Source organism: Morone saxatilis, unplaced genomic scaffold, assembly GCF_004916995.1.
Source record: "Morone saxatilis isolate NCDOM2014 unplaced genomic scaffold, NCSU_SB_2.0 Contig24, whole genome shotgun sequence".
Taxonomy (NCBI): Eukaryota; Metazoa; Chordata; class Actinopteri; family Moronidae; genus Morone; species Morone saxatilis.
The window spans coordinates 16,004,340-16,028,697 of record NW_023339807.1 but is presented as its reverse complement, the minus strand read 5'-3'; the positions used below and the strand labels follow the sequence as shown (position 1 = coordinate 16,028,697).

Here is a 24,358-nt window from a genome sequence, read left to right as displayed (position 1 = left end):
TGGGTGGGGGGTGGGGCTTGGTGAGGGCTTCTTCAAGGCTTAGGGGTTTAAGATGCTGACCACGTGATCGTACGGTCCCTGGTTCAAGTTCGGTAGGGGACTGTTGTTGCATATCATCTCCCATCTCTCCCCTTATCAAAGGAAGGTGTTTATGAATTCTTAGATATAAGTTATTGGGTTTTATCACTCTACTCCTGCAACTTCACTTTATTTTATTAATAATTGCAATCACTGTTTTTATTTAGCTATTATTTATATACTGCATATATATATATATATATGGTGTACTTTAAAGTATGCGTGTATATATGGTGTACTTTAAAGTACGCATATTTTAATTTAATTCTGTTTATTATTGTTTATTCTCTTTAGGCTTACTTCCTAAAGCTTGCAGCATGTCTACATCTGTGCACCTCCGTATAAATAAATAACAATTTTTCCATTAAACTATTTCTGAGAAGGGTATTTTTCTTTAAGCATAAATTTAAAATCTCTTTCAATCTGATGCATAGTGGAAACCTGAGACAACTTTCCACAAAATAAATCAAATGTGTCAATATGCATGAACGTAATGCAAAACTAGAGACTCACACAATGTATTTATTCACATTAAAGCATCTTAATCTACATGTTAAAAAACAGCTGTCCTCTACAAAAAGAGACATACATTGTGAATAATATTCCAGACCTCTATGAAATTCTGACACAAACTCTGTGGAGAACATAAGATGTGGCACTGATCCTGTCTCGAATGACATATCTGGTCAATGGTGTTTTTCTTTGTTGGACCAAATCACACAGAAGGACCATTAAGCTCTATTAAGTGTGGTTAACTGTGTTTTGACTTGACATTCAGTAACTTCTGTGAGAACATAATCCCCAAGTAATTGCTTATTTAAGTGATTTCATGTTAAATGCAATGTAAATTGAGACTGGAATTATTTGAGGAAAGTAAACTTAAAGTTTGGGTTTATTTATTTGCACATAAAGTGCATACATGTAGGAACATTAACTGAGGAAAAGAAAACCTGAGGGCTGCAGAAGAAGCCGCAAAGCACTGCGGGGCTTTACTGCATTGGTAATACCAACAGGTTGAAGAGACACATACCAAAAGCATTTGTCAAGGGAGGGCCTGTGTTTCTCTGCACTGTGATGCCATTATTTCTGAGTCTGCAGGGCCCTTCTGTAGTCCACGCTGCCTACCATGTGTTTCTATTTACCTGGCCTGGCTACCTCTGAGCATAACGTTCCCAGTGCAGTTATTACCCAGAGCCCTGTGCGGTCACACCACAGGGGGCGCTTCTGTTGTGAAGTTAATGCAATATCCATCCACCTTTCACAGACAACTGAGGCCCTCTCAGCACATTTGTCCATTAAAATGGAATTTCTTGCAGACAAAGAGCCAGCTTCATATACGTCTGAAATCATGAACCCTCATATGAGACATGGTGATTTTTGGACCCCTGGGTCATACCGAAATGACACAAGATGGAGGGTGTAGCTTGTGTAAAGATGAAACCCTTCCAAAAAAGACACTTAACAGCAGTGTAGATATTAAAACACAGAGAGCTTGTTGTTCAATTTTCTGAGTCTGCATAGTGGACAGGTTTTGAGTGTCTGCATATTCTAAAACTCAATATATCAGATGATTAAATCCTCCCTCAGGTCTGCGGGGATGACTGAGTGTTTGATAAACTTCAAAAATACGTGGTGTTTGGTCAACCCAACCAAATGGATGGAAAATATTGTCTCAGTTGGCAGGCTGGCCGATCTATAAACTTTGTGTTGTTTGTTTTGGTAGTTGCCAGCACCGGCTGACTTGCTCCAATCATAACTTTTGTCCTTCTGCGCAACAGAAGCTTTTGATTTCATCCTGAGATTGTAGGCAGTGTCCTCCTCCTCTCTAGTCCACGGGGAAAACACAAGGACAAATATTTTCTTTTGGGAGCGTCGCTCTGTTCTACCTGAGGATTTCATAAATCCAGCACATGTCCGTTTCCTGGAACCATCAAGCATCTTTCCATCCTAGCACCCCTCGCCCCGCCCGTCAGGCACTCCTCTTGACCAGTGTTTGCGGCTGCTGCAGGTGCCCCTCCCCTGGGCAGCCCGCTCAGGAAAGCACCCCGCTGTGTAGACGAGACGAGGCCGCAGCCCGCGCCAAGTTCACGCTGTGAGGTGTATAAGAGGCTCCCATTCTCTCCAGACATACACAAAAAAGATTCCCTTGCACTCCTCCTCCGCCTGCCCTCCTCTAAAATTCAATCTTCCCATCTGTTTTCCCTCTCTCAATCACTTTTTGTCCCCTCTATACTGTCCGCCTTGCCTACGCTCTCATTCCTCTGCATGGTCTCACCTTATATGACGGTAATGTTTATAAGTTTCACCGCACGTTTTTGCATTGTGAATAACAAAAACTCTCAAGTCCTACTCAAATGTCTCCGAATTAACTTCAACATCTGTAACATCACGGCAGCTTATGTCAAACACACTAAGTCAAGTTTTACGATACCCGCACATGTAGTCAACGCAGTATTTCAAAAACTGTTTGTAATTGCTGGTTTGACAGCAAACACCGAAACCTAGGAGCTCACAGAGTTTCTTTGTTCAACCCATGGTAACCCCACCATGAGGCGCCCTCCTCCCCATCACGTCCCCTGACTTCACACCTCCGTGTCAGCCGCCAGGATCAGGCGAGACCCAGGCTTGCGTGCCTTGGAGGCCGGAGGTTACATCAACTGACATACACATTACGGTTCGCACTTGGGCTCTTACTAGGAAAGACTGTAAATATGGCACGTCTGCCCCTCTCGCTCCTTCTCCCTCTTGCTGTGCTTCACCATTTCTCTGTTTCCCCCCTGCCTCCTCCTCCTCGAGGCACACTGCCCGTAAACAGTCATCCCTGTCAACTCAGGCGTCAAAGCTTCCCTGACCTCTGACCTTCTGACATTTTACTCATCTGAACTCCATGGTTTGTTTGTTGCTGAGGAAGGACATTATGTATTTCCATGACACTGTTCAATATTAGAACAAAAGCCTGTGTAGCCTATTATGTATTAGAGTTGATTCATCGATTAGTCGATCAACAGAAAATGAATCTGTAACTATTGCAGTAACAATCTGTTAATTGTTTCAAGCATTCAATTTTCAATCAAAAATGTCAAACATTACCTAGTTCCAGCTCTTCAGATGTGAAAATGTGCATCTTTTTTGGTCTTCTGTGACTAGAAACTGAGTATTTTTAGGTTCTGAACTGTCAGACAACAAGAAGACATTTAAACACATGTTAATGGGCATTTTTCAAACCAAACTATTAATTGAATAATCAAGAACTTCTGCTAATTAATTAACAAAAATAAGCATTAGTCACAACTCTATTATGTAAATTATTACTAATAGACTATTTTTAATGTGCCGTAACAGACTTGCAAAGGTTTCAAACAAAGGTAAAGCTCTTCAGAAATGTTACAATTAAAAGTTCTAGGTATTAAATGTATGTCCTTAGGTCTAAACTGGTTTGGTCCAATAGGTTAAAAAAAAGCAGTAGTATTACTGCTACTGCTTTACTGTCACTTCCTTATCTGAGAGTGAACTAATGTTTAGGTCACAGTTAGAATTAGAGAGCCACCTGCAGGTGAAAAATAAGAACAAAGACTTCATATTTGAAACCAAATCATTACTTTTTCCTGTTCTCCAGTTTGCTGCATTACATTTCTCCCTTCCTGTTCCTTACAGCTCCACACTGACAATATAGAATAAAGGATCCTTTAAAAAACAGTAGTTTTTCATGAGCAAAAATTACAAAATTAATCAATTTTTGCAAGTGCTGGCACAGTGTCTAAATACATAATAAAAATGCCAAGTAACTAAAGTAAAAAGGGGACAGATAGATTTACTTGTATTGAAAAACATGAAGAAGCTGAGATACAGTACCAGAAAACTACAAAATATTGACAGCCTGGTGAATATTACAACTTCACATCTAACCGATATAATTTCTCTCTCCAGTGACATAAATGTTGACTGTGTCTGAACTCTCACAGTTTTCCTTTCAGAGTTTTCTCTACCATCAACTTATTTGATCTAAAAAAAACTATGAATCATGTATGTACAAACATCATACCGTGTACTTGAAGATTTTATTAGCAGTGGCTAGTAGCAGCAATAAAATGGCTGCACGTGTTGCCGGCTACACAACATGTTGTTCCCCTTTTCTGTCTTTGCACTGACTGAACTTCCAGCTCGGGTGGCTCAGTAACTGACCCATCCCAGTAACAGTGTCCCCTGAGGGGAGGACACCTCCCGTCCTGCTCAACACTGCAGAAAAAGCTCAGTTCACCCAGTAAAGTTAATATAAAATAAATATGATTTAATTCCACTAATAATATTGAGCTGTTTACGTCCACTGATTATGAGCAGTTTAAATGTATGTTTCTATCTGTCAAAGCTTACCAAGAGTCAGAATTCATAATTTGAACAATAATGGAAATAGTAAGTCCTACTCAACTGCTGTACTGTAACTTTAACAATACTTTATTAGAGATCATAAAATCTACTTTTCATTAAATTTAATATAAATATGTAGGGTTAGGGCCTATGTGTAAAAGGTACAGAGAAGCTTTCTTAGAAAGAAAAACATAGTTGAATATGATTTTTATGACTCTAGAATGGAGAAACTAGATCATTTGAAAGGAATATAAGTCTTAAAAACCAAAAATAAAGACTCCTGCACACTGTTCATCTGAGTTTAAGGGACACTATGAGTTTCTTTTCAGTATAAAGGTGCAATATGTTAAATTACAAAATTAAGTTTGTTCACTATAATATTTCTAATTTCAATATTTCTATTTCTAAGTATTATTGCACAAAAAACATTTTAACTGCTGAACAAGGAGTGAAAATAATCCATTATTTCCACCCTTTAATTAGAAAGCGAAGTAAAAATAACATCAGTCCTAATAAAGGAGTGTGGACAAAGCCAGTGTTGTGATTGAAATCTAATAGTGGTCCTTTTAAAACAACCCATTTCCTCTTACGTACACATGACAGACCTTGATCCTAATCAAACTGAAGAGCAGAGTTTTGCAGACTGTTTTCAACACCCAGCAATACGGGACAAAAGAAATTCAACTAGGGCTGCTGGTTGTTCAATCTATTGATCCATGTCACCCCCACGCGACGTTCTCGCCTTCCACAGTAACCTGCACCTTCCTGGCCATGTCTCTGAGCTCCAGGGTGGTCAGTAACAGAACACCTGTACCTGTCGGAGTGACTCTGAGTAACCCAGTACATCGGAACAGCCCGGGAGCCAGCAAGCATGATGCTGTGGTCTGTGTCTGCACAGGATGCTGGATGCTGGTCTCATCCTCCAATGGCAACAAAGCCTTAAGGACCATTAGCCCGAGTATGACTGTCAACACAGAGAAATTCTGTACAGCCTGCAAACAAAGTGCAGTATGGAAGCTTAAGAGGGCTTTTAATCAAATATAATTCAGTCAGACAATTAAAGCCAGCAAGTCACATTAAAATGCTGTTTCCAGAATTGTTTAATATATTGCCCCTATAAGAATTAGTCATTTTGGCCCATAAAATAGTTATTTAGTTTATGTTTTAATTCATTGTGTTGTAATTAATGACCCACAAATAGCCTATATCTTTATTTCAATCTTAACAAATGTCTATTTATTACTCTATGAAGGGGAGTTGTTAAAAGACATTGCAAGCTACTTTTTAAGGATGTTTTTTATTATTATTGTGTATGTGTACGATATGCAAATGTAGTTGGCTATTGTAAGTACAAAAGCAAATATTTTTATTATTTTCAATTTTATTCAGAAGGATTACTTTAAAAAACCTTAAAATACCAGGATATGATGCATTCAAAAAATAAGGACATTTCAGTCAGAAACGCAGCAAAAATCAGCGTACAAACAAAAACATCCTGAGTTATCTGGGAGGCTTTAGACAGACATTTTTTAAGAAGTAGTCAGTGGAGTTACTGACTTACCTTGTCTGAACAATGTGCTGGTCTTCAGGCTGCAGCTCATTGCTTTGATGTCTCCTCCGGACAAACTCAGTCGAGGGTGGCACACAGACAGGTGAGGCAACAGTAAAACACCTGAACCTTTTTTTAAATAAAAAAAAACAAACAATATGTGCTGGTATCTGGCGCCATCTTGTGGTATTCAAACAAACAACAACATTAAACGACATTAACCGGAGACGGAAACGATGAGCTAACGTGGCTCAGTGGCTAACAGTCTACAGACTTTATCTGTGCTGGAGACACGGAGGGGTTTTCTTCTTTCGCCTTTATTTTTGCACTGAGGGGGAAATTGTCGTTTCACGGGATATTTATGTCATTTTGTGGAACCCAAAACGGCGGGTGAGTGTGTTAAAAACGGGCTGTTTTTAATGTTTGTTTGTGGTTTTTGACTTCGCCGTCCAGATGCTCTCAATTAGCCGGCTAGCTCGCTAACGTTAGCTGGTTTATGTAATGATGGCGGAGTGCTGCTTGATATCCTTTAGTTTCATCTTATATGAGGTATTTTAAAACAATACGTGCGGGTTTACAGTGTCCCCGTACGTAAATAATCACAATAGGCTTAAAACATTGGAGGGAAAAGAGAAATAACACCATGTAAAGCAGAGTTTCACTTCTTGGTCAATTTCCAAAACATCAACAATACTGTAGCTCGTCAGCCGTCAGGTGTTGTGAGGGCAGCTGAGGTTGTAGCAACACAAATCACATGTATTTGTCACAGCCATTATTTCATCTCCCTGTCATGTTCTGTCCTCGCAGCCGCCGCAGTAAGTGGGACCAGCCCGGGCCCGGCTCCGGTGCTGCTGGGATGGGGGAGGCTGAAGCTGCACCCACCGGGGCTCTGGATGCTGCAGCTGCTGTGGCCGCTAAGATTAATGCCATGTTGGTAGCCAAGGGCAAGCTCAAACCCTCGCAGATTGGTGTCCCGGGGCCACCTGATAAGGTAATAATAAGCAGAATGTATTGTTGTATATGTGTGTATGGTTATATATGGATTAGAAACCATAGCTCTGATTCAGGGCTGTCATAGGATGTCAGAAGGGTTGGGCAGTGTGTAAATAGTGTTGGTATACAGCTTTATATGATATAAACCATATGGAGTCACAACCATATACATTTAATACCATGGTAGCTGTCTGTTTAACGTCTCTTGTACTATTCCTGGGGCTTTTTTTATGACAATACTGGATTAGCAGGATTCTTACGTCAATGTGATGACAATACGGAAACTATCAGATTATATCCAGATTTCTTACCCCTGCTGTAGATTTTAACTATAAAATTGTCATTTTGAAAACCACAGCACCGGTTTTTCATACTGATAAATATCACAACGTCCGTGCGGTTTTAGAAAATGATGTGCTCAATTGCGTAGTTGATGTTCACCACACCAGACTGCATGATAATGGCGTGTCATACTGAAACTTCCTTCTTCAGTTTGTAGTAAGCATTTTTATAACAATCTGGAAGAAATTTGACATATGATTTCTTATTAAGAAAATATTTTCACTCAGTGAGTCAATGATAATGCTGACAAACTCATTATTCGCGGTACACAAAGTTATTTGTTCCAGATTCTTTGTGTCGATAAGTATCTTCTCTTTATTTTTACACTCATCACATTTTGTTCAGCACAAACCTGCTGCTTGGACAAGATTTCCTTAAATATCACAATGTTAAACACTAAATATTAGTATTGTCTCTTTCTCAAATGTAGTAACAGTGACCCAAATTCATTTGGAGTGACACGTACTTGATCTCTTGACTCCCCTCCTCTCTCAGGCTGTAAATGTCGGGAAGCCTCCGGCGCCAACAAAGGCCAAAGATGACCTGGTCGTAGCTGAGGTCGAGATCAATGACGTCCCAATCACCTGTCGGAACCTCCTGACACGCGGACAAACACAAGACGAGGTCAGTGACAATGTGGACAATCATATGTCACAGCATTAAGTTAACTACTAGCTTTCTGGAGTATTTATTGCCGTTCACTCTTCCTTACTCGGTTTGTCTGCAGATCAGTAAGGTGAGCGGTGCTGCTGTTTCCACCAGAGGCCGTTACATGACGGGAGAGGAGAAGGGAAAAGCTCTACCAGGGTAACTTCTCTCACCTCTCATTTTCTGAAACTGATCATAAAAACTAGTTCATCGGCTGTTTAATTATCTTATGTTAACACAACTTTTTGCTCTTTCCACGCAGGGATCGACCGCTGTATCTGCACGTCCAAGGACAGACTAGAGAGCTCGTCGACAGTCAGTACATTTTCAGACTTTTAGTATCTGCAGTCAGACCTGAATGTATGTCTTCGTATATCATGTAATTAGACTGATGGTTTCTTTTGCTCGTTCTCCAGGGGCAGTTAATAGAATCAAGGAGATCATCACCAACGGTGTGGTGAAGGCTGCAACTGCCTCATCATCTTCATCCTTTTCGCCCAGTGGGGCTTCAGTCACAATTTACCAGCAGCACAACCCACCTCCTCCCTCACTGCCCCCCATGACCCACCACAAACCACACTTTCAGTCTGGGGTAAGACAGTTACTTCTTTATGAAAAGCTAAGTATACGTCCTAAAATGTTTTAGACTAATTTTTATGCCAAAGTTGCTCACAGAGCAGACAAACGTCAAACTCGATAATATTATTTGTGACAAATTGCATGTAGTTTACATTACTGCTGGCAGTTTCCAATTAATACCATAGTTTTTAGTTTGATTAATGTGTGTGTTCTTTACCTGCAAGTACCTGTTTGTTTGAAACCAGTTTAATGTTGCTTAAAGACAGTCTAAAACGTTTGCTGTTTTGAGAAAGGGGTAAGTGCAGGTGCAGTTAAAAGCTCTGACAGCAATTTAAGATCGACATGCAGTTCAGAATTGTTTCCACAAGCAGTGTCAGACTTCAATGATGAATACTTAGCAACCTTGGATGCCCTTTTAAAGTATAAATCTAAAATCTGTTTCGGTTTGTGAGCTGAAAGTGAAGACTCTGATGTTGGAGCTTTTGAACACAACAACCTCAAAGACCTCAAAAAACCGTCCATAGTGTCACCAAGTAAAGCTACTATAAATTGAACTCAAAAGAGATTTGATAACCACTGTGATGGATTACCATGTATCAACTCTCTGTAACTTAATTTCTATACCTCATTACAATCATTTTAAAACAGTGTTTGCCTGGAAGATAGGAGACACACATTCATCAATCAGTTTCAGGTTTGAATTAGTATTGCAGCTAATGTAAAACAGATGTGATTTGTTGAAATAGACAATTAATTGTTATTTGGCTGGCTCTTAATACCTACAGTAATGTATATAGATATATTAATGCCCTTATGTTGTCTTTCCTTCCTCTCAGATGCATTATGTCCAAGATAAAGTCTTTGTGGGCCTTGAGCACGCTATCCCAGGGTTTGTAGTCAAAGAGAGGGTCGAGGGCCCTGGTTGTTCGTACCTGCAGCACATCCAGGCTGAGACTGGGGCCAAAGTCTTCCTTAGAGGAAAAGGATCAGGCTGTTTAGAGCCTGCCTCTGGACGAGAGGCCTTTGAACCCATGTACATCTACATCAGGTGGGTGTTGTCTCATGAAATAAAAAAAGAATAAGAACCGTTGGCTGTCAGAGATGATTACTGCTTGTGCATTAATATGAACTAGCCACAGGGGTGTTTTTTTGCAGCATTGTGGGCTCAGTAAACCTAAATGCAGTCTGTTCTCTCTCCAGTCATCCTAAACCAGAGGGGCTCGCAGCAGCAAAAACCTTGTGTGAAAACTTGCTTCAGACGGTGAGTAATTTCCTGTTGCTGTGAAATGATAAACTGCAATACTTCATCCAGGTCTGTGCTTTTCCACTGACAGTCCATTACAAGCTTAAACAATTCCAAATGTATCAATGTCCACTACTAAAGCTTTATTTGGGCTATTTATTGGCTATGGCTAGATGATACAGTAACAAAAATCTTATCGTTATTATTTTGACACATACTACGATTGCAATATAACCATTAATGGAGGACGTGGGCGTGGAGGCTCACATAGTTATTGTTATAGGTATTGTTCTGGATGTGGATTATTAGCAACCAGTTGTTACCAGTCTGACAAACACAGCTGTGTCTGTAAAAAACAATCGAAGATGCACTTCCTTTGGTATGAAGGTTAATTATTTGAGCTTCTACAGATGTGCCATTGAGATAAAACTTATCTACAGTTATGAAACTGTAGATTGTTTTGCATCTTCTATACCACAATTTTAGTTCACAAGTTTTGAGTGGTATTTTCTTCAGATGCAGCGTTTTGCACAAAGTACAAAGATATAGAAGAAGAGTCTTTCTACCAGGAGGTGTAAATGAATATCATGAAATCATTTGTATTGGAAATGAATTGTACTAAGTGTTACACAGTAATAGTACATTTTCATATTTGTGTTCCCTGAACAACTAACAACAACAACCTTACATACGATGTTTCTCTTACTCTAGGTGCATGCAGAGTATTCTCGCTTTCTCAATCAAATGAGCACAATGATGCCAACACAGCAAGGTAAAATATAGCTGGTAGCCTCTCTGTGGTTTAGATCTATCACTTTATTTAGCAACTTTCTCAGCTAACAGCTGTCAAATGTACTGTATATGATTGTAGAGGTCGTTGAAAGAGTCTGACTTGATCTGTTTCCCTCCCCTTACTCATCCAGGCTTTGCACAGCCCCCAGTAGTGAATGGGATGCCTCCACAGCCTCCTTACTACCCCCCTGCTGGATTCCAGCCAGGCTACCCCATGCCTGTACCACCACCCCAGCCACAACCTGTCCTTCCACCGTACGCTGTCCCCCCTCCTATACCTCCCACAGCACCTGCAGGTGTGCCTCCACAGTACCCACTCCCCCCTGCCCACGCCCCTGCTCCCGTTCCGGTTCCAGCTCCAGCTCTTGCCCCTGCCCCTGCACCTGCTTCTGCCTCTGCTCCAGGCACCATGCCACAGGTAGGACCAAACCGTCAAATCTTGCATTTTATAATAATAATAAAACAACTTTATTTATATAGAACCTTTTCATGCAGGGGTTTTGCTCAAAGTTCCTTAAAATAAAGTGAAGAAACAAGAAAACAAATGAAAACCTTAGCCAATACAGTTCGATATAAGCCATCTATCAAATGATTAACTAACAACATAGGCAGCAAATAGCAAGAACGAGTAGAGGATCTAAGATGTCATGAAGGATTAGAAATCAAGAATTAGTAATGTGGGGCGGTCCAAACCATTAAGAGTCTTGTAAAATAGGAAAGGACCTTTTAAATCCCAATTCTAAAAGACACTGGGAGGCCAATGCTGGCTAGCTAAAACTATTTTGCTCTTTTTTTTTGTTCTTGTTAAAAGCCTGGCAGCAGAGTTCTGAATTGAGGTAGTTTCTAGTTTATAGGTTGTTTTGGGAGAACAGTAAAAAGAGCATTACAGTAATCAAACCTACTTGTAAATAAATGCGTGAAGTTTTTCAGCATCTTGTTGGGATAGGAAATAAACCAAATCAAACTGCTTTGTTCACCTTCTTTATGTGGGATTTAAATCTCAGTGTAGCATAATGCCCAGGCTTGTGACTTCCGAGCTAACCTGTGGGACCGAGCCAACAAGTTTGGCGAGAACTAGCTGTTTGTAGACCAACTAATAACATTTCTGTTCTCTCACAATTGAAGAAAGTTGGACTGCATCCACTTGTTTACTGCAGCCAATACTGACAAAAAACCTTATGAACGAGGTCATATTTGTTCTAGTCTAAAGCACCTATGTATAGCATGCAAAGCAATAGTACTTACTATATTGTTTCCCATCTCTGCAGACTCTTCCTCCTGTACCTTTTCCTCCATCAGCTGCAGCGCCACCGAAAGCTCCACCTCCTGCTGCCCCCACCAACCCACCGCAGAAAAGACGCTTTACAGAGGAGGTCCCAGACGAGAGGAACAGCGGCCTACTCGGATACCAGGTAATAAACTCTTCCACGTTTAGAGCCCCTCATCATCCTCTTGTTTATTTGAGTTTGTCCTTTTCTTTTCTCCACCTTATTAGTTTTTTGCCTTTTGTTTGTACCTTGACGCTCTGTGTGTATGTGTGAGTGTGTGTTTGTCTGTGCGTTCACACGTCTGTGAATTATCTACGACCATTTCCTCCTTTCGTCAAATGCTTCACGCGCATTGGTTGAGCTTGCATGGCTGTTTCCTGTTGTTCACTTGCAGTTTACCCGAGTTTCAGAAAAAGGCATTATTAATACTGATGAACTTTAAGTATCTTCCATAGTGGCTGGGAGAAATGTCTGTGTAATCAGACTTGTGGTAAGGCATTCACAGTGACAGATGTCTCACTTTGTTGTTGGTATAGTCATATTTAAGTGTCAGGGCAGGGTTTAGTAGAGGATGTCTGCTAATTGCGCTCGTGTGTTTTTCTGCTCATAGCATGGACCCATTCATATGACTAATTTAGGTGCAGGCTTCCCAGTGGGCAGCCCGGAGACAACAGGACCCCCACCGCCAAGTTCCTCTGGCCCACCGAGTGAGAGGGACAGGTACACAGAGTTTTGTTATATTCGTTTACATTTCATTAATGAAAGAATGTGCCAGGCTCAGCAGGAATAGTTGACTCACATCATTTCTCTTTGCGTTCTGCAGTAGGCAGCTAATGCCTCCACCTCCGTTGCCTGTGAATGGAGTGAGACCCAGGATGGAGGAGAGAAGGGCACCGCAAGGCCCCGTGGGTAAGGGCATTATCCCGTGGACTGACAAATCCCTGCCCAAATCCAAATCCACAGTTCCTGACTGTGGACTGTGCCCCCTTTTATAAGCTCAGCCTCGATCTATTCACAGCCGTAACATAGAGCTGCAAAGAAGAATGTAAATCCTCTCCCGGCCTGTAGGCTGCGTCCAAATTTCAGTGGTTTTACTTGAGATTGTTACATAAAACCCCAAACAGATGTATCAAGACAAATAGTTGGCCCAAAAAGCTTTTATTTCTTTGGATTTGAATAATGAAGCGCTGTTTTTGTGGCAGATTAGATAAACTCAGACTGGCCCTTATGCTTCTTATGATTCTTACAGGATTCTGCTGCTGTGACTAGAAATCTCCCGATAGTGAGACGGAGCTATGACTCGACATCTTTTGTGCATTGTTCAATCTTTTTGTAAAGATGTCTGATAAGTCGAGTCCACCTTACCGTCCCGTTCTGATGACATCATCAGTCTGGTGTATCTGTCTTTTTTTTTTTTTGCTTTCCTCACTAATGAGAATCTCTCCTGTTTTTGTGTTTTTCTCTTTTTCTCTGTGTTTTTCTTCTCTTCCATGTATCTCTGGGGTGATGCCGGATTCTGATTGGGGGTGGGGCACGACTCATCCTGTGACGCCGTCTTTCCTCTCAATTGGACGGCCCTAACACTGTCGCTCCCCACCAACCAATGGCTGCTTTCCAATGGCTGCCCCCCTCCTCTGCTGACAAACTATGATTTAAATCTATTAACTATTTGTTTCTCCCAAAATGTGTTTGGAATAATTAACTTGCACTTGTCTTATTTGAAACATGTTGCTGCTGTTGTTGTTGTTTTTGGTGTTTGTTTGTTTTTTTTCTCTCCCCATATTTCTCTCCCTCCCTCGCCCAAATGTTCCACCTCTTCTTTCTTCTTCGTGCTTCCCCTCTTCCTCTTTCAGAGCCCACAGTGAAGAGACTGAAAACTGGTTTGGTAGCATACACCGGTGACTCCTCTGATGAAGAGGAAGACCACTCAACCTCCAAAGCCTCAGGGCCAGGTAACCCTGGGGCAGTTCCCCCTACCTCCACCTCCTCAGGCTGGACACAGGGCTATCGCTGCCCTCCTCCACCACCCCCTCGTGCTAAAACACAGCCACAGACGCAGTCTATGCCTTTCTGGATGGCACCGTAAAACAGGAAGTCCCTCAGTACTTTGTGCCGAGTCTTACAGGATGTTCACCCAAACTGAGCCTGTCTTTTTCCATCACTCATCACCTGTTCATCACATGGATGACTCTTAACAGCTACATGTTGGTTGCAGTATTATTTTAGTACTTGAGTCCAAATGGACATACTAATGTTTTGGAAAACTTTTTTTTTTTTGGTGCACACATTATAGTTTGAAAATGAACATTTGCAGGACTGATATTCCAAACTATTTTGTGGATGTATAGATGGTCAGATGAGCGATATTCTGCCTACAGTTTTATTTGGAATGGATTAAAAACACATGCCAGGTGAAGTGTTTGAATATAGTGTCTTTGTAAAAACAGTATCACGAGGCAATGATGTTGTACATCAATGACTACTTCTCATTTTATCCCCATCTCTTAAGTACAGATTTTCCTACTTTGTCACTCCCTTAACGTTCCCTTTTCCCTGTCAAAGTCAGTGACACCATCCTTTTCTATTCTGGTCTTTTTGTACAGATCATATTGGACTAATATGTAGTAAAACTATTGAATTTATTTCATGCTTTTATGAAATAAATAAACTTAATTTATTGCTGTGTTTGAGCTTGTGATTCCTTGTAACGTGTTTTCCTTATTAAAGTGTGTTCTGCCACACTTGGCAGAAGTGATCATCGCTAATCAAGTTGGTCACATCTGCCAATTAGCTGTCAACAGTTCTGCCTGCCAAAGTAAATCGTGGATTAAGTGGCCGACTTCAGCTTCAGCATTTATATTTTAAAAATAGACCACTCATCCACGCGTGAAAACCCATGAAAAACATGTTGCCTGTGACGGTTTTGTAATGATAACTTTGAACCAATTTCATTAAAGCAATACAACCTGGACTGTGCATTCTTAATATGAACAAATATCACATTTAAAAACTATGTTAAAAATAATGTACACAAAGCAGTATAGCATGATGAGCTACTAATGCTGTTAGGAAGGACTGAATGCTGATATGGACACTGCAGAGTTCAGACCATCTCAATCTCTGGCTCTCTCGGAGGGTTTTTCTTGTTGTACTGAGCGATGCGGCTCTCCATGATTGGCCGGAAGTGGCGAATCAGTCCCTGTAGAAGAAAGATATAAAACAAAGAAAATACATGTTAAAATATAATTTAGTACTTGTTTGAACTTGTAACATCAGTGAGTGTTTAATAGCTTCCAAAGATGTCACCTGCACAGGCCAAGCAGCTCCGTCTCCCAGGGCACAGATGGTGTGTCCCTCAATCTGCTTGCTTAGCTCCCAGATCATGTCAATCTCTGAAACTGCTGCTTCTCCTCGAACAAACCTCCACATCATTTTATCCATCCAGTCAACTCCTGAGTGAGAGGACAACGAGAGAAAAAAGTACTCATGCTGAAATTGGAGCACACTCGGACTTATGGCAAATACCCACGTGAAGGGAATTGAGTATTATTCCTTTAATAATTTAAGTGCATTTTGTTTTAAAGTACTACTTAATATTCTCACCAATGGCACATATGTAGTAATCTGTAGGTACTAAAGGCTAAGATTTCAGTTGTATTGATGGTGATCTTTTTGTATTTAACACCTTCATCACCTTTTGTGGATGTGCACATAACTATTCTAGACTATTAAAAGAGAGAAGGGGCCACAGAAAAAGTGTTGGTTTTAATATGAATCAGGGTGAGGTGATTTTTTTTGTTAAATACAGTTGCAGTTCCTTACCCTCTCTGCAGGGGGTGCACTGGCCACAGCTCTCATGTTTGTAGAACTCAACCAAACGGGCGATGGCTCGAATCACATCAGTCTGGTGGAAAAATACAATTCTCAGATTATCTTGTCTTGTCTCTGAAGGCGCAGAGTATTTTGTCATGTATATTATTCAGGGGACCAGCTTACCGATTTATCCATAACTATGACAGCTGCAGTTCCCAGTGCAGTCTCTGCTCGGACCAGGTCATCGAAATCCATTAAAACGTCATCGCACACATGGCGAGGGATGATGGGAGTGGAGGACCCCCCTGGGATCACTCCTAATAGATTGTCCCAGCCGCCCCTCACTCCTCCTGCACCAATCACACGAGAAGAGAGAGAAAGTCATGTCAACATCTCAAAGATAACATCAACACAGAGTGGGGACTGTAAACACACACCTGCGTGTCTCTCTATTAGCTCCCTCAGCGGAATAGACATCTCTTCCTCCACCGTGCACGGTGTGTTCACATGACCGGAGATGTTGAACAGCTTTGTCCCAGAGTTCCTCTCTCTCCCAAAGCTGGCGAACCAAGCACCGCCTCGACGACAGATCTCAGGCGCCACAGCAACTGTCTCCACATTGGAAACTGTTGTCGGGCATCCAAACACCCCTTAAGGTAGAGAGAGCAAAGCAGTGAATAATATCCACTTAAGGACTGTAATTAGAGTATAACCCTTTTTTTCGTTGCAGTTTCTTAAACCATAATTAACCCCAGTAGGAAACCGGATGTAGGAGCTTTAACCTCACCTATGTCTGCAGGGAATGGCGGCTTGAGTCGGGGTTTCCCTTGTTTGCCCTCAAGAGACTCGATGAGGGCCGTCTCCTCCCCGCATATGTAGGCTCCGGCTCCCCGCATCACAAACACATCAAAGTCATAGCCCGAGCCACAGGCGTTCTTCCCTATCAGCCCTGCCTTGTATGCCTCATTAATAGCCACCTGTTTGAAGAGACAGCACATAGCATAAAACACACAGCATGTATGGATTGACCGACGAGACATCTACCTGCGCCTTTGTATACCTGTAGATTTGATGACTCGTTGTAAAACTCTCCTCTGATGTAAATGTACGCAGCACGAGCGCCCATGGCTCTCCCAGCGACCAGGCAGCCTTCTATTAGCTTATGGGGGTCATGACGCATTATCTCGCGGTCCTTACATGTCCCAGGCTCCCCTTCATCAGCATTCACCACCAGGTACTTAGGTCTGGGAAGAACAGGAAGGAAATAAACACAGAATACACTGTCATTACTGGTGTGGACAGAGATGAATGTCTCAAGTGTCTCTGATCTATATTATTTATTTTCCACCTACCTGCCATCGCTGGGTTTGTTCATGAAGCTCCACTTCATGCCGGTGGGGAAGCCCGCTCCTCCTCTGCCTCGGAGCCCGGAGATTTTCACCTCATTTAGGATCCAGTCTGATCCCTTCAGTATGATTTCCTTAGTCTTGTACCAGTCTCCTCGTTTGAGAGATCCCTTGAGTCTGGTTGGAAGAGGAAGAGGGAGAGAAAGAGAGAGAGAGAGTATTTATACTGAGTTTCAGGTCATGAGATAATATAAAATAATAAATCTTGTGTGTTTTTACCTCCAGTCATGACGTCCATATAAGTTAGTGAATATCCGGTCTTGGTCACTCAGAGGCCCAAATTTGGTCTTACTTTGCTTCACCTGGTGACAGAAAGGAAGAGAAAAGAAAGCGGTCATGTGCAATAATGTTACTGCAAAGATGGATGCATGAAAATGATCCATCCCTGCAACTAATGTCAGACAATAGTGAAAACTTTCAAAGCCCAAAGTTATGTCTTCAAATGTCTTTTTTGTACAGTCCATAGCCCAAAGATATTCCGTTTACTATCATTTATGACAAAGCAAAGCATCACATCCTCACATCTGAGAAGCTACAACCAGCAAACATTTGGCATTTTGGCTTTAAAAAATTACTAAAACTATTATTTGATTATCAAAATAATCAAAATAGCTGGCAAGTAATTTTTGTCTAAAACTATAATGCATCATGGAAAATCATTTACACACATATGGAGGTCTCACATACATTTTGTTTTACATGTGAATATGTGGAATTTTGTGTTATGAGTTTGGAAATGTGCCTCCTTTATTTATAGGTTAACTTGTTAAACAGATTTCTGCCAAATTTTAGGGAATTCAACTGTATTAATTGATTTAAAATGAATGGTTTAAAAAAAAAAAAAACAACTGGTACAATTCCAATAGTTTCAAAATAACCATTATATGTTAAAACTTTGTGACATCATCTGGGCACATTGCAGAAATCAAACAGACCTGAAAACATTCAATTAAATTGGTCTAGTGGGACAGCATAATGAAAACACTTGGTTTAGTTGGATAATGTGGTAATAATTGATTGATATTGATTGCCTTTTCATCTTCATAATTGCAGTGATCACAAAAACATGTCTGCCTTATCTTTTTATATCATATATAATTGTCATATAGAACATATTTAGGACAAATTCATCAAATTAAAATATCTAATTAAAAAACATCATCCCCTTTCTTTCTGCTTGGGAAATGTAGTTCCATTTAATAATCTTCTTTGATTACTGACTAAAAACTCACTTGCTGCTTTCTACTACTACGTGTCGAAACTCACGCATACCTGTATATGAAAGTATCCATGTAGGTTAACGTAGTGCGTTGTGGATAGCAGTGTAGTGAGTGCAGGCCTACCTGTGGCTGTGCTGCAGTGCTGTAGGTCAGACGCGGAGCGACCTGACGCACCACAGCTCCCCACAGCATCCGCCCAGGTAGCATCCGCCCAGGCAGCATCCTGCAGGAGCCCGCAGACTAACACCTCCAACAAACCGGTGTGTGCTACAAAGCTGCCCCCTTTCCAGGATCTCCCGTTTGACTGCTCACACAATCAAATCGATTTCTGAAACCTCTGCTGCTGTCGAAGTGCGGGGCCTTCTGGTTCAGCTTAATTAGACTAAAGAGGATTAACGAACCACGTCACATCCGATCGTTCCCGGCGGCCCGTGCGGCACCGGGCAGGTACCCTATGCACGTGCATGCACACAATTAATTGGTCGGTATCAAGGTCACTAGAGGCGCATTCATTAAGGGAGTTTGTGCATGATTTAGAGGGATTTAAGTGGATTACTAATGTGAAAATAACCATTAAATGTATGCAATGTACACTCAGGCCCTGACCTAGACACCAGGCCTTTTCACCCCCAGAAAAAGCACCGGTGTTACTGATAACATTAAGACTTTGTAAGTATCCCAGTAAGCTGTGACAGTGAACCAGGACCCTGAAACTGAAGCAGCTAAATAAGAATAACAAGTTCCGCCATTGTTCATTTCCTGATTCACACCTGTGCTTTCCCTCCTGTGTCTGACATGTCAAAATGTCTTGTGTGAAAAAAGCCTGTTTCTTTCCACTCAGTCACATTTTTCCATTATTAGCAAAGACCATGATGATCTTATAGTAGGATAGAGAATGATAGGTTTAAGATTGAGGAAGTGGTAGTGGAAAATTCCTATCCCCCTCAAACTATCAGGAAGTGAGCAGTCCAAAAACACTAAGGGGTATTTTAAGGTGGTATCTAAAAAATAAATGTAATCTTATCTCTTAAAGATCCTCTGGTTCAAAAGAGTCACATTGTCTTAAAGTTATTAATAGAGTTTGACTGATAAATCACTGAGCTGTTGTTATTGCATGATTTTGCTTTATCACTGATAGATTCGATTATCTACAGTATCGGCCAATGACTCATAATAACTCATGATGTCAGTAGAGAAATGACAAAGGTATGTTGAATGCAACTGTAAATATCTTGGCTCTTGAATTACCAAATGTAGGGTTACTTTCTATATGTTTATGTTATGGTTTAGGTCTTTTAAAAAAAAGAGAATATTGACTGATTGTTACTTGATTTTTTAAACTCTCAAATATGGATATAGGAATCAGCCTAAAAGTTCCAGTATTGATCGATCGGTCTCTACCTGCTAAAGCCCTTAAAGAGTTGTTTTTGTAATATAAATCAACAAGAGAATCACAGAAAACAGCAAGCTTAGAGATCTTTATTTATTTTCTTTACATTAACTGAAACAAATGATGGGAAAATTAATTCATATTTCTGAGAAGGTTCCACTAAAAACTGAAAAACAAAAATGTATCCCTGATAGCGGGGTCCTCTGCTCAGACCGGACCCCATGTCCCTTCACCAAAGCCAAGAAAACAAACAGCTCATATAGAAACACACACACTTCACAGCTGGCATCAGTTAACCCTCATTCATTCACAAAGCTCTGACTGGGAACACCAACGCCCTTCATGAAAAGGACCAACTGTCATACTGCCATTCCAGTACGACTGGTTCCAGTAAGGCCAGTAGTTTACTTACGTCACTATTATTTCCCTATTTTTTTAAATCTCATAATAGGTTTAATTAATTTGGTTTTCAAATGTCAAATCATGCGATACAAAATCTATAAAATTTCTTCTTTTGAAACTACTGGTCTTACACTTACACGAAGGGTGTCAATCGCCCTACAGCACCAAACGATTTCTTCCCATTTTATGTTTTGTATAATCACTTAGTGCATTGCTCAAGGTTTCCTGAGAATAGTTGCAGCACAAAAAAAAAAATCTAAGGCAACTTCATCCCAATATATATTATATTGACTATTACTGTACATTATGCAGGAGGAAGAATGTTCAACGTATGTGGGTTTTAAAGAAATATAGTTAATTTCAATCACAATCTTAAATTGTACCAAGTGAGTTAATGGACTAGATATTGACGGTCAGACAAAAAGGCTTGAAGCTCTCAAATATCATAGTGCAAATAAACTGGAAATAAAAAAAAAAGGTTTACTACACAACAAGGAGTGGATAGTGCACACAAGGCCAGACCAGCGCGACTGCTACACCAGGTTCTGACTACGTGAGTTTCAAGAGAATTGGAAATAAAAAGAGGACTACTGTCACTTAAAGCCATTAATGATTGCATTACACCCTGCAAAGGCCTTAATGCACTGGTCCTTGGAAAGCATGATGAAGCTAAAAAGGTTTTTGGTCGAAGATAGATTACCTCAAAAGATAATGGCCCCTTTAGACACAGCGGTGGCCGATCTATAAGAACTGCCATGCAATAACATGTGATACAGTACTATACATGTTGAATTAAAAACAGAGAAGCTTGCTGAAAAATGTCAAACAGCAAAAGTCATTTTGTGTTCCAGTTACATCGAAGGTTGTAAACCCCCTCCTGACTTCTTCTTTGCTCTGTTCCCTTCTCTCAACCCCGGAGGATGGAATGTGCCTGTTTTATTGCAGTACCTGACGGGGTTAAATGTGCAAAGAATGCATTCGAGGAAGAATCGCCAAAAGAAGACACGCAGCCCATAAAAAGGCGTTTAGGTATACGGAGATGTTGAGCCAAAAACTTTAGCGCTATGCAGCTTCTTGTAAGACTTGATTTGTGCCCAACCCTGGATTTGGTCTCACAAAAGAGTTTCAGCAGAAGAGTCATAATAAATAACAATAAATAAATAAGTACAGAAAAAAAGGGGCAAGCCATTCGTCCCCTCAACTTGCTCCTTTTCTATCTTTTTTTTTTTTTTCAAACAATGATTCCAAACGAGTGCATTGGAAGACTGAAATCCACAGCCTTTGGGAAAAAGAAGAATCGTCTTCAACATAATCAACATCAACTCATCGACCCAGACTTTGTCTCTTTTGGTCAGGCATTTAACTCAGAGCTTTACGGCTCTGAAACACTCAAATATGGAAGCAGATTCTTTCTCATGGCTATCAAAACAGTTGGGAAGAATCTTTTCTTCAGACCCAACATTGGCTACAATTCACCTCTCTCCTCTCCTGTTAACTTAAGATTTAAGAGAACAGTTCAACTAAAATCTTTGGTTTAAGCACCAAATCAAAAGCAAAGATTCTACCACAAACAAGAAAAGACACAAAGAATATTATTGCTTACAATGTACAGAACAAGTTGGAATAATTAGACTGCATTTCCACTGATAACCACCAGAGGACAGTGGCCACACAAACTCATTCTTGTGATCTAGGCGATATGACTTCTGAATTGCACCTGAATCAATATATTTATGTTGTAACTAAAATATACATCTTCAAATATCCATATATGTCGCAGCTCTGGATTTTAGTTTGCATAGTGAAAAGCATCCCAGTAACCACACACTCGACACACTCATGTCCAGCTACAAAAATCAAATCAAACATCTCAAACCAGAAAAAATACATAAAAATAAACAGCAAACGAGAAATAAAATTCAAATGACAAATTAAATCAAATGCCAAGAGCCAGAAGACAAACATTTAAAATATCTCAGAAAACCCGTTTTCCATTTTTTTCGTTTTTATCATTTAGTTGTTTCTTTTTTTAAGCGCTCTCTATATGGGAGCAGCAGGTCATTAGTCCAGCCACCTGAGTGAGATTTTTTTTAACTGTGGATGCTTTACCACACAGACACACACACTTATACACACACACACACTCTCTCTCTCTCTCTCTCTTTTCACTATTCCTCTTCCTCCGCTTCCTCTTCTCCAATTTCCTCTTCCACATCGTCTGCCCATCGGTCACGCTGCGAAGCCGGCGAGTGGGTTCCTCCCGGGTCTTCTCCCTCGGCCTCTCTGCCCCCTCGCAGCTCCAGACCTCGCAGGAAGAGCTCAGGGTAGCCGGCCAGCCTGCGAGGCCCAAGCTGAGCCAAAGCTTGAAGGGCGAAAGACCGCTCCCTCTCGACATCAGCTGGAAACATCAGCGGTGGTCCAGACCCGCTCCCACCATCCAGCACCGTGTGTGGGAGGAATGCCGAGGAGTGGGCTTGTAAAGACAGAGCCTCCAGTGGATTGGACTGCTCCCTTCCGCTTCCATCCCCTCTCCCATCCTCCCCATGCTCAGGCCCACGTCTGGGCCGGCGTGTGCGCAGCTCCAGGCAGCTGTGTCCCTTGCGGTGACGCTGGAGGTGGTCCTCTCGGGCGAAGGCCTTGTGGCAGAGTGGGCACTCGAAGGGCCTCGCCCCGCTGTGGAGGGACAGGTGGTTTTTGAGGTCATATGAGTGGAGAAACCGGGCAGGGCAGTGCGGGCAGGGGTAGGGGCGCTCGCCTGTGTGCTTCCTCATGTGAATCTTCAATTTATCATTCCTAATGAAAGAAAGAAGAGGCAGAAAGGGAAGAACGACAGCAGCAAAGTATTATTAAAAGATATAGTCAGGCCTAAATACATCAAACCATTTTGTTTTGTGCACATTAGATGTGAGAAGTCCATGTACCGGGTGAAACGGACTCCGCAGGCAGAGCACTGGAAAGGCTTCTCTCCAGTGTGTGTCCTCATGTGTCGGGGCAGTTTTCCCGCTCCATGGATGATCTTCTGACAAACAGGGCACTGCTGGGGCGTCTGAGACTTCCTTTTCCTCCCACCTCCCGCTGCTGACACCGCGGCTCCTCGTTCAGCTACAGAAGTAGGCATAGAGGTGCTTCCCATCAGCATACCATCGTCGCCGAAACCCTCCATGTCATCATCCTCTGACAGCTTGTCATTCAAGGGCGGGACCGGAGGTGGGTGGGCTATACGGGGCCAGTGAAGGAGCCCTCCATTTAGTGTGGCCCCTCTCCCGTGCTCTCTGATCGCCCTGGGATCTCCGTTCTGCCCAGATTTGTGGTGAAGATCCTCCTGTTCGGGGCTCGGTGGCTGGGTAGACGGCAGGGAGCGGAAGCTGTCGGAGGCAGGTGAAGGATGCGAGATAGGAGAAGCAGGCGGCGGGTTCAAAACAGAGGAGTTCATGTGATGTGGCCCAACTTTATTCACCTTCTTTTTGTCTTTTTTTCTTCGGGACCCTTTCATTATCCTGCTCTCTCCCTGTGCAATCCTCTCAGTAGCTGTGTTTTGGGCTCTCTGCTCCTCTGCGGTCTCCGCCTCTGCCTCCGCCGTCTCCCCCAGGATGTCTCTGCATGCATCAGCCACACACTGGATGCCCAGAAGCTGAGCTCCTCGCAGCACATCTCTCATCCCAGAGCTGGGGATGGTCAGGGTGGCAGTGTAGGCAAACTCCAGCAGGGCGTCCAGGGCGTCGGGTGCCACGCAGTCCAGCTGGCACACGCTGAAACCACCTCCACCTTCGCCACCCCCCTCCTCCGCCCCGAACAGCCGCCGGAAGTAGAGACTGACGGCGGCCATGACGGAGCGGTGAGTCGGGTAGCGTGCTCCACGGGAGGTCAGGGTGAGGTCACACAGGAGCCCTGCCCTCCTCTGGTCATTCAAGTGGGACAATAGCTCATTGCTGTGCTCCGGGAAGGGGATCCCAATCAGACCGTCCTCTCCTGGAGACATTGCCACCTGAGTGAAAGAGGGCGAAGAGCAGGTGAGTGGAGGTACTGAAGTCTGAGCAAATTACAGATTTGCACACATAAATACATTTTTTCCCAATGAATTTTAGCAGTTCAGGACATTGAAAGAATAGTTTTCACTTCTTTCAGAGAGCCATGTATACACTTAAAAAAGTACCTAAAAGTAAAGCTTTCGTAGCGTGACTGACACAAGGAATTTCTTTCACAAGATGGACAATTTAAACCAGGCTTAGCTACAACTCTCCCCCTTATCCTTCACTCCCCCCCCCCCCCC

The 24,358-nt window shown here is 42.0% G+C and overlaps 3 protein-coding genes across 5 annotated transcripts in view; 1 reads left to right on the top strand and 2 right to left on the bottom strand.

The window, feature by feature from the left end:
• The first annotated feature begins 6,232 nt into the window (after positions 1–6,232).
• On the top strand, positions 6,233–14,535 carry khdc4 (KH domain containing 4, pre-mRNA splicing factor). Of its 3 annotated transcripts, none has more exons than XR_004797077.1 (14): positions 6,233–6,382; positions 6,800–6,983; positions 7,823–7,951; positions 8,055–8,134; positions 8,238–8,290; positions 8,392–8,567; positions 9,391–9,602; positions 9,755–9,815; positions 10,509–10,569; positions 10,721–11,007; positions 11,858–12,001; positions 12,496–12,577; positions 12,681–12,766; positions 13,711–13,772. XR_004797077.1 is itself a non-coding variant. In XM_035672285.1 (14 exons), exons 1-14 carry the CDS (start codon positions 6,354–6,356, stop codon positions 13,941–13,943), a joined length of 1,845 nt encoding a protein of 614 aa, XP_035528178.1. In that variant the 5' UTR covers positions 6,233–6,353; the 3' UTR covers positions 13,944–14,535. The 3 variants fall into 3 exon arrangements, 2 of the variants coding, with proteins under 2 accessions (XP_035528178.1, XP_035528179.1); XM_035672285.1 differs by having other exon boundaries at positions 12,468–12,577; positions 13,711–14,535; XM_035672286.1 differs by lacking the exon at positions 13,711–13,772 and having other exon boundaries at positions 12,681–12,823.
• Positions 14,123–18,503, bottom strand: LOC118335757 (NADH dehydrogenase [ubiquinone] flavoprotein 1, mitochondrial-like). The gene is made up of 10 exons (XM_035672184.1): positions 18,420–18,503; positions 17,296–17,378; positions 17,023–17,193; positions 16,731–16,914; positions 16,458–16,647; positions 16,108–16,320; positions 15,854–16,020; positions 15,680–15,761; positions 15,164–15,309; positions 14,123–15,056 (listed from the first exon to the last, which is right to left on the bottom strand). Exons 1-10 carry the CDS (start codon positions 18,501–18,503, stop codon positions 14,961–14,963), a joined length of 1,416 nt encoding a protein of 471 aa, XP_035528077.1. The 3' UTR covers positions 14,123–14,960.
• Positions 18,504–19,759: 1,256 nt separating this feature from the next.
• The window catches only part of zbtb7b (zinc finger and BTB domain containing 7B), a 19,085-nt gene continuing 14,486 nt past the window's right edge, over positions 19,760–24,358 (bottom strand). The window contains exons 3-4 of the mRNA XM_035672066.1: positions 23,010–24,073; positions 19,760–22,881 (exon numbers count right to left, since the gene is read on the bottom strand). Of these exons, the coding sequence (XP_035527959.1) occupies positions 22,257–22,881; positions 23,010–24,067 (1,683 nt within the window). The 5' untranslated portion in view covers positions 24,068–24,073 and the 3' untranslated portion in view covers positions 19,760–22,256. The remainder of the gene's footprint in view (positions 22,882–23,009; positions 24,074–24,358) is intronic.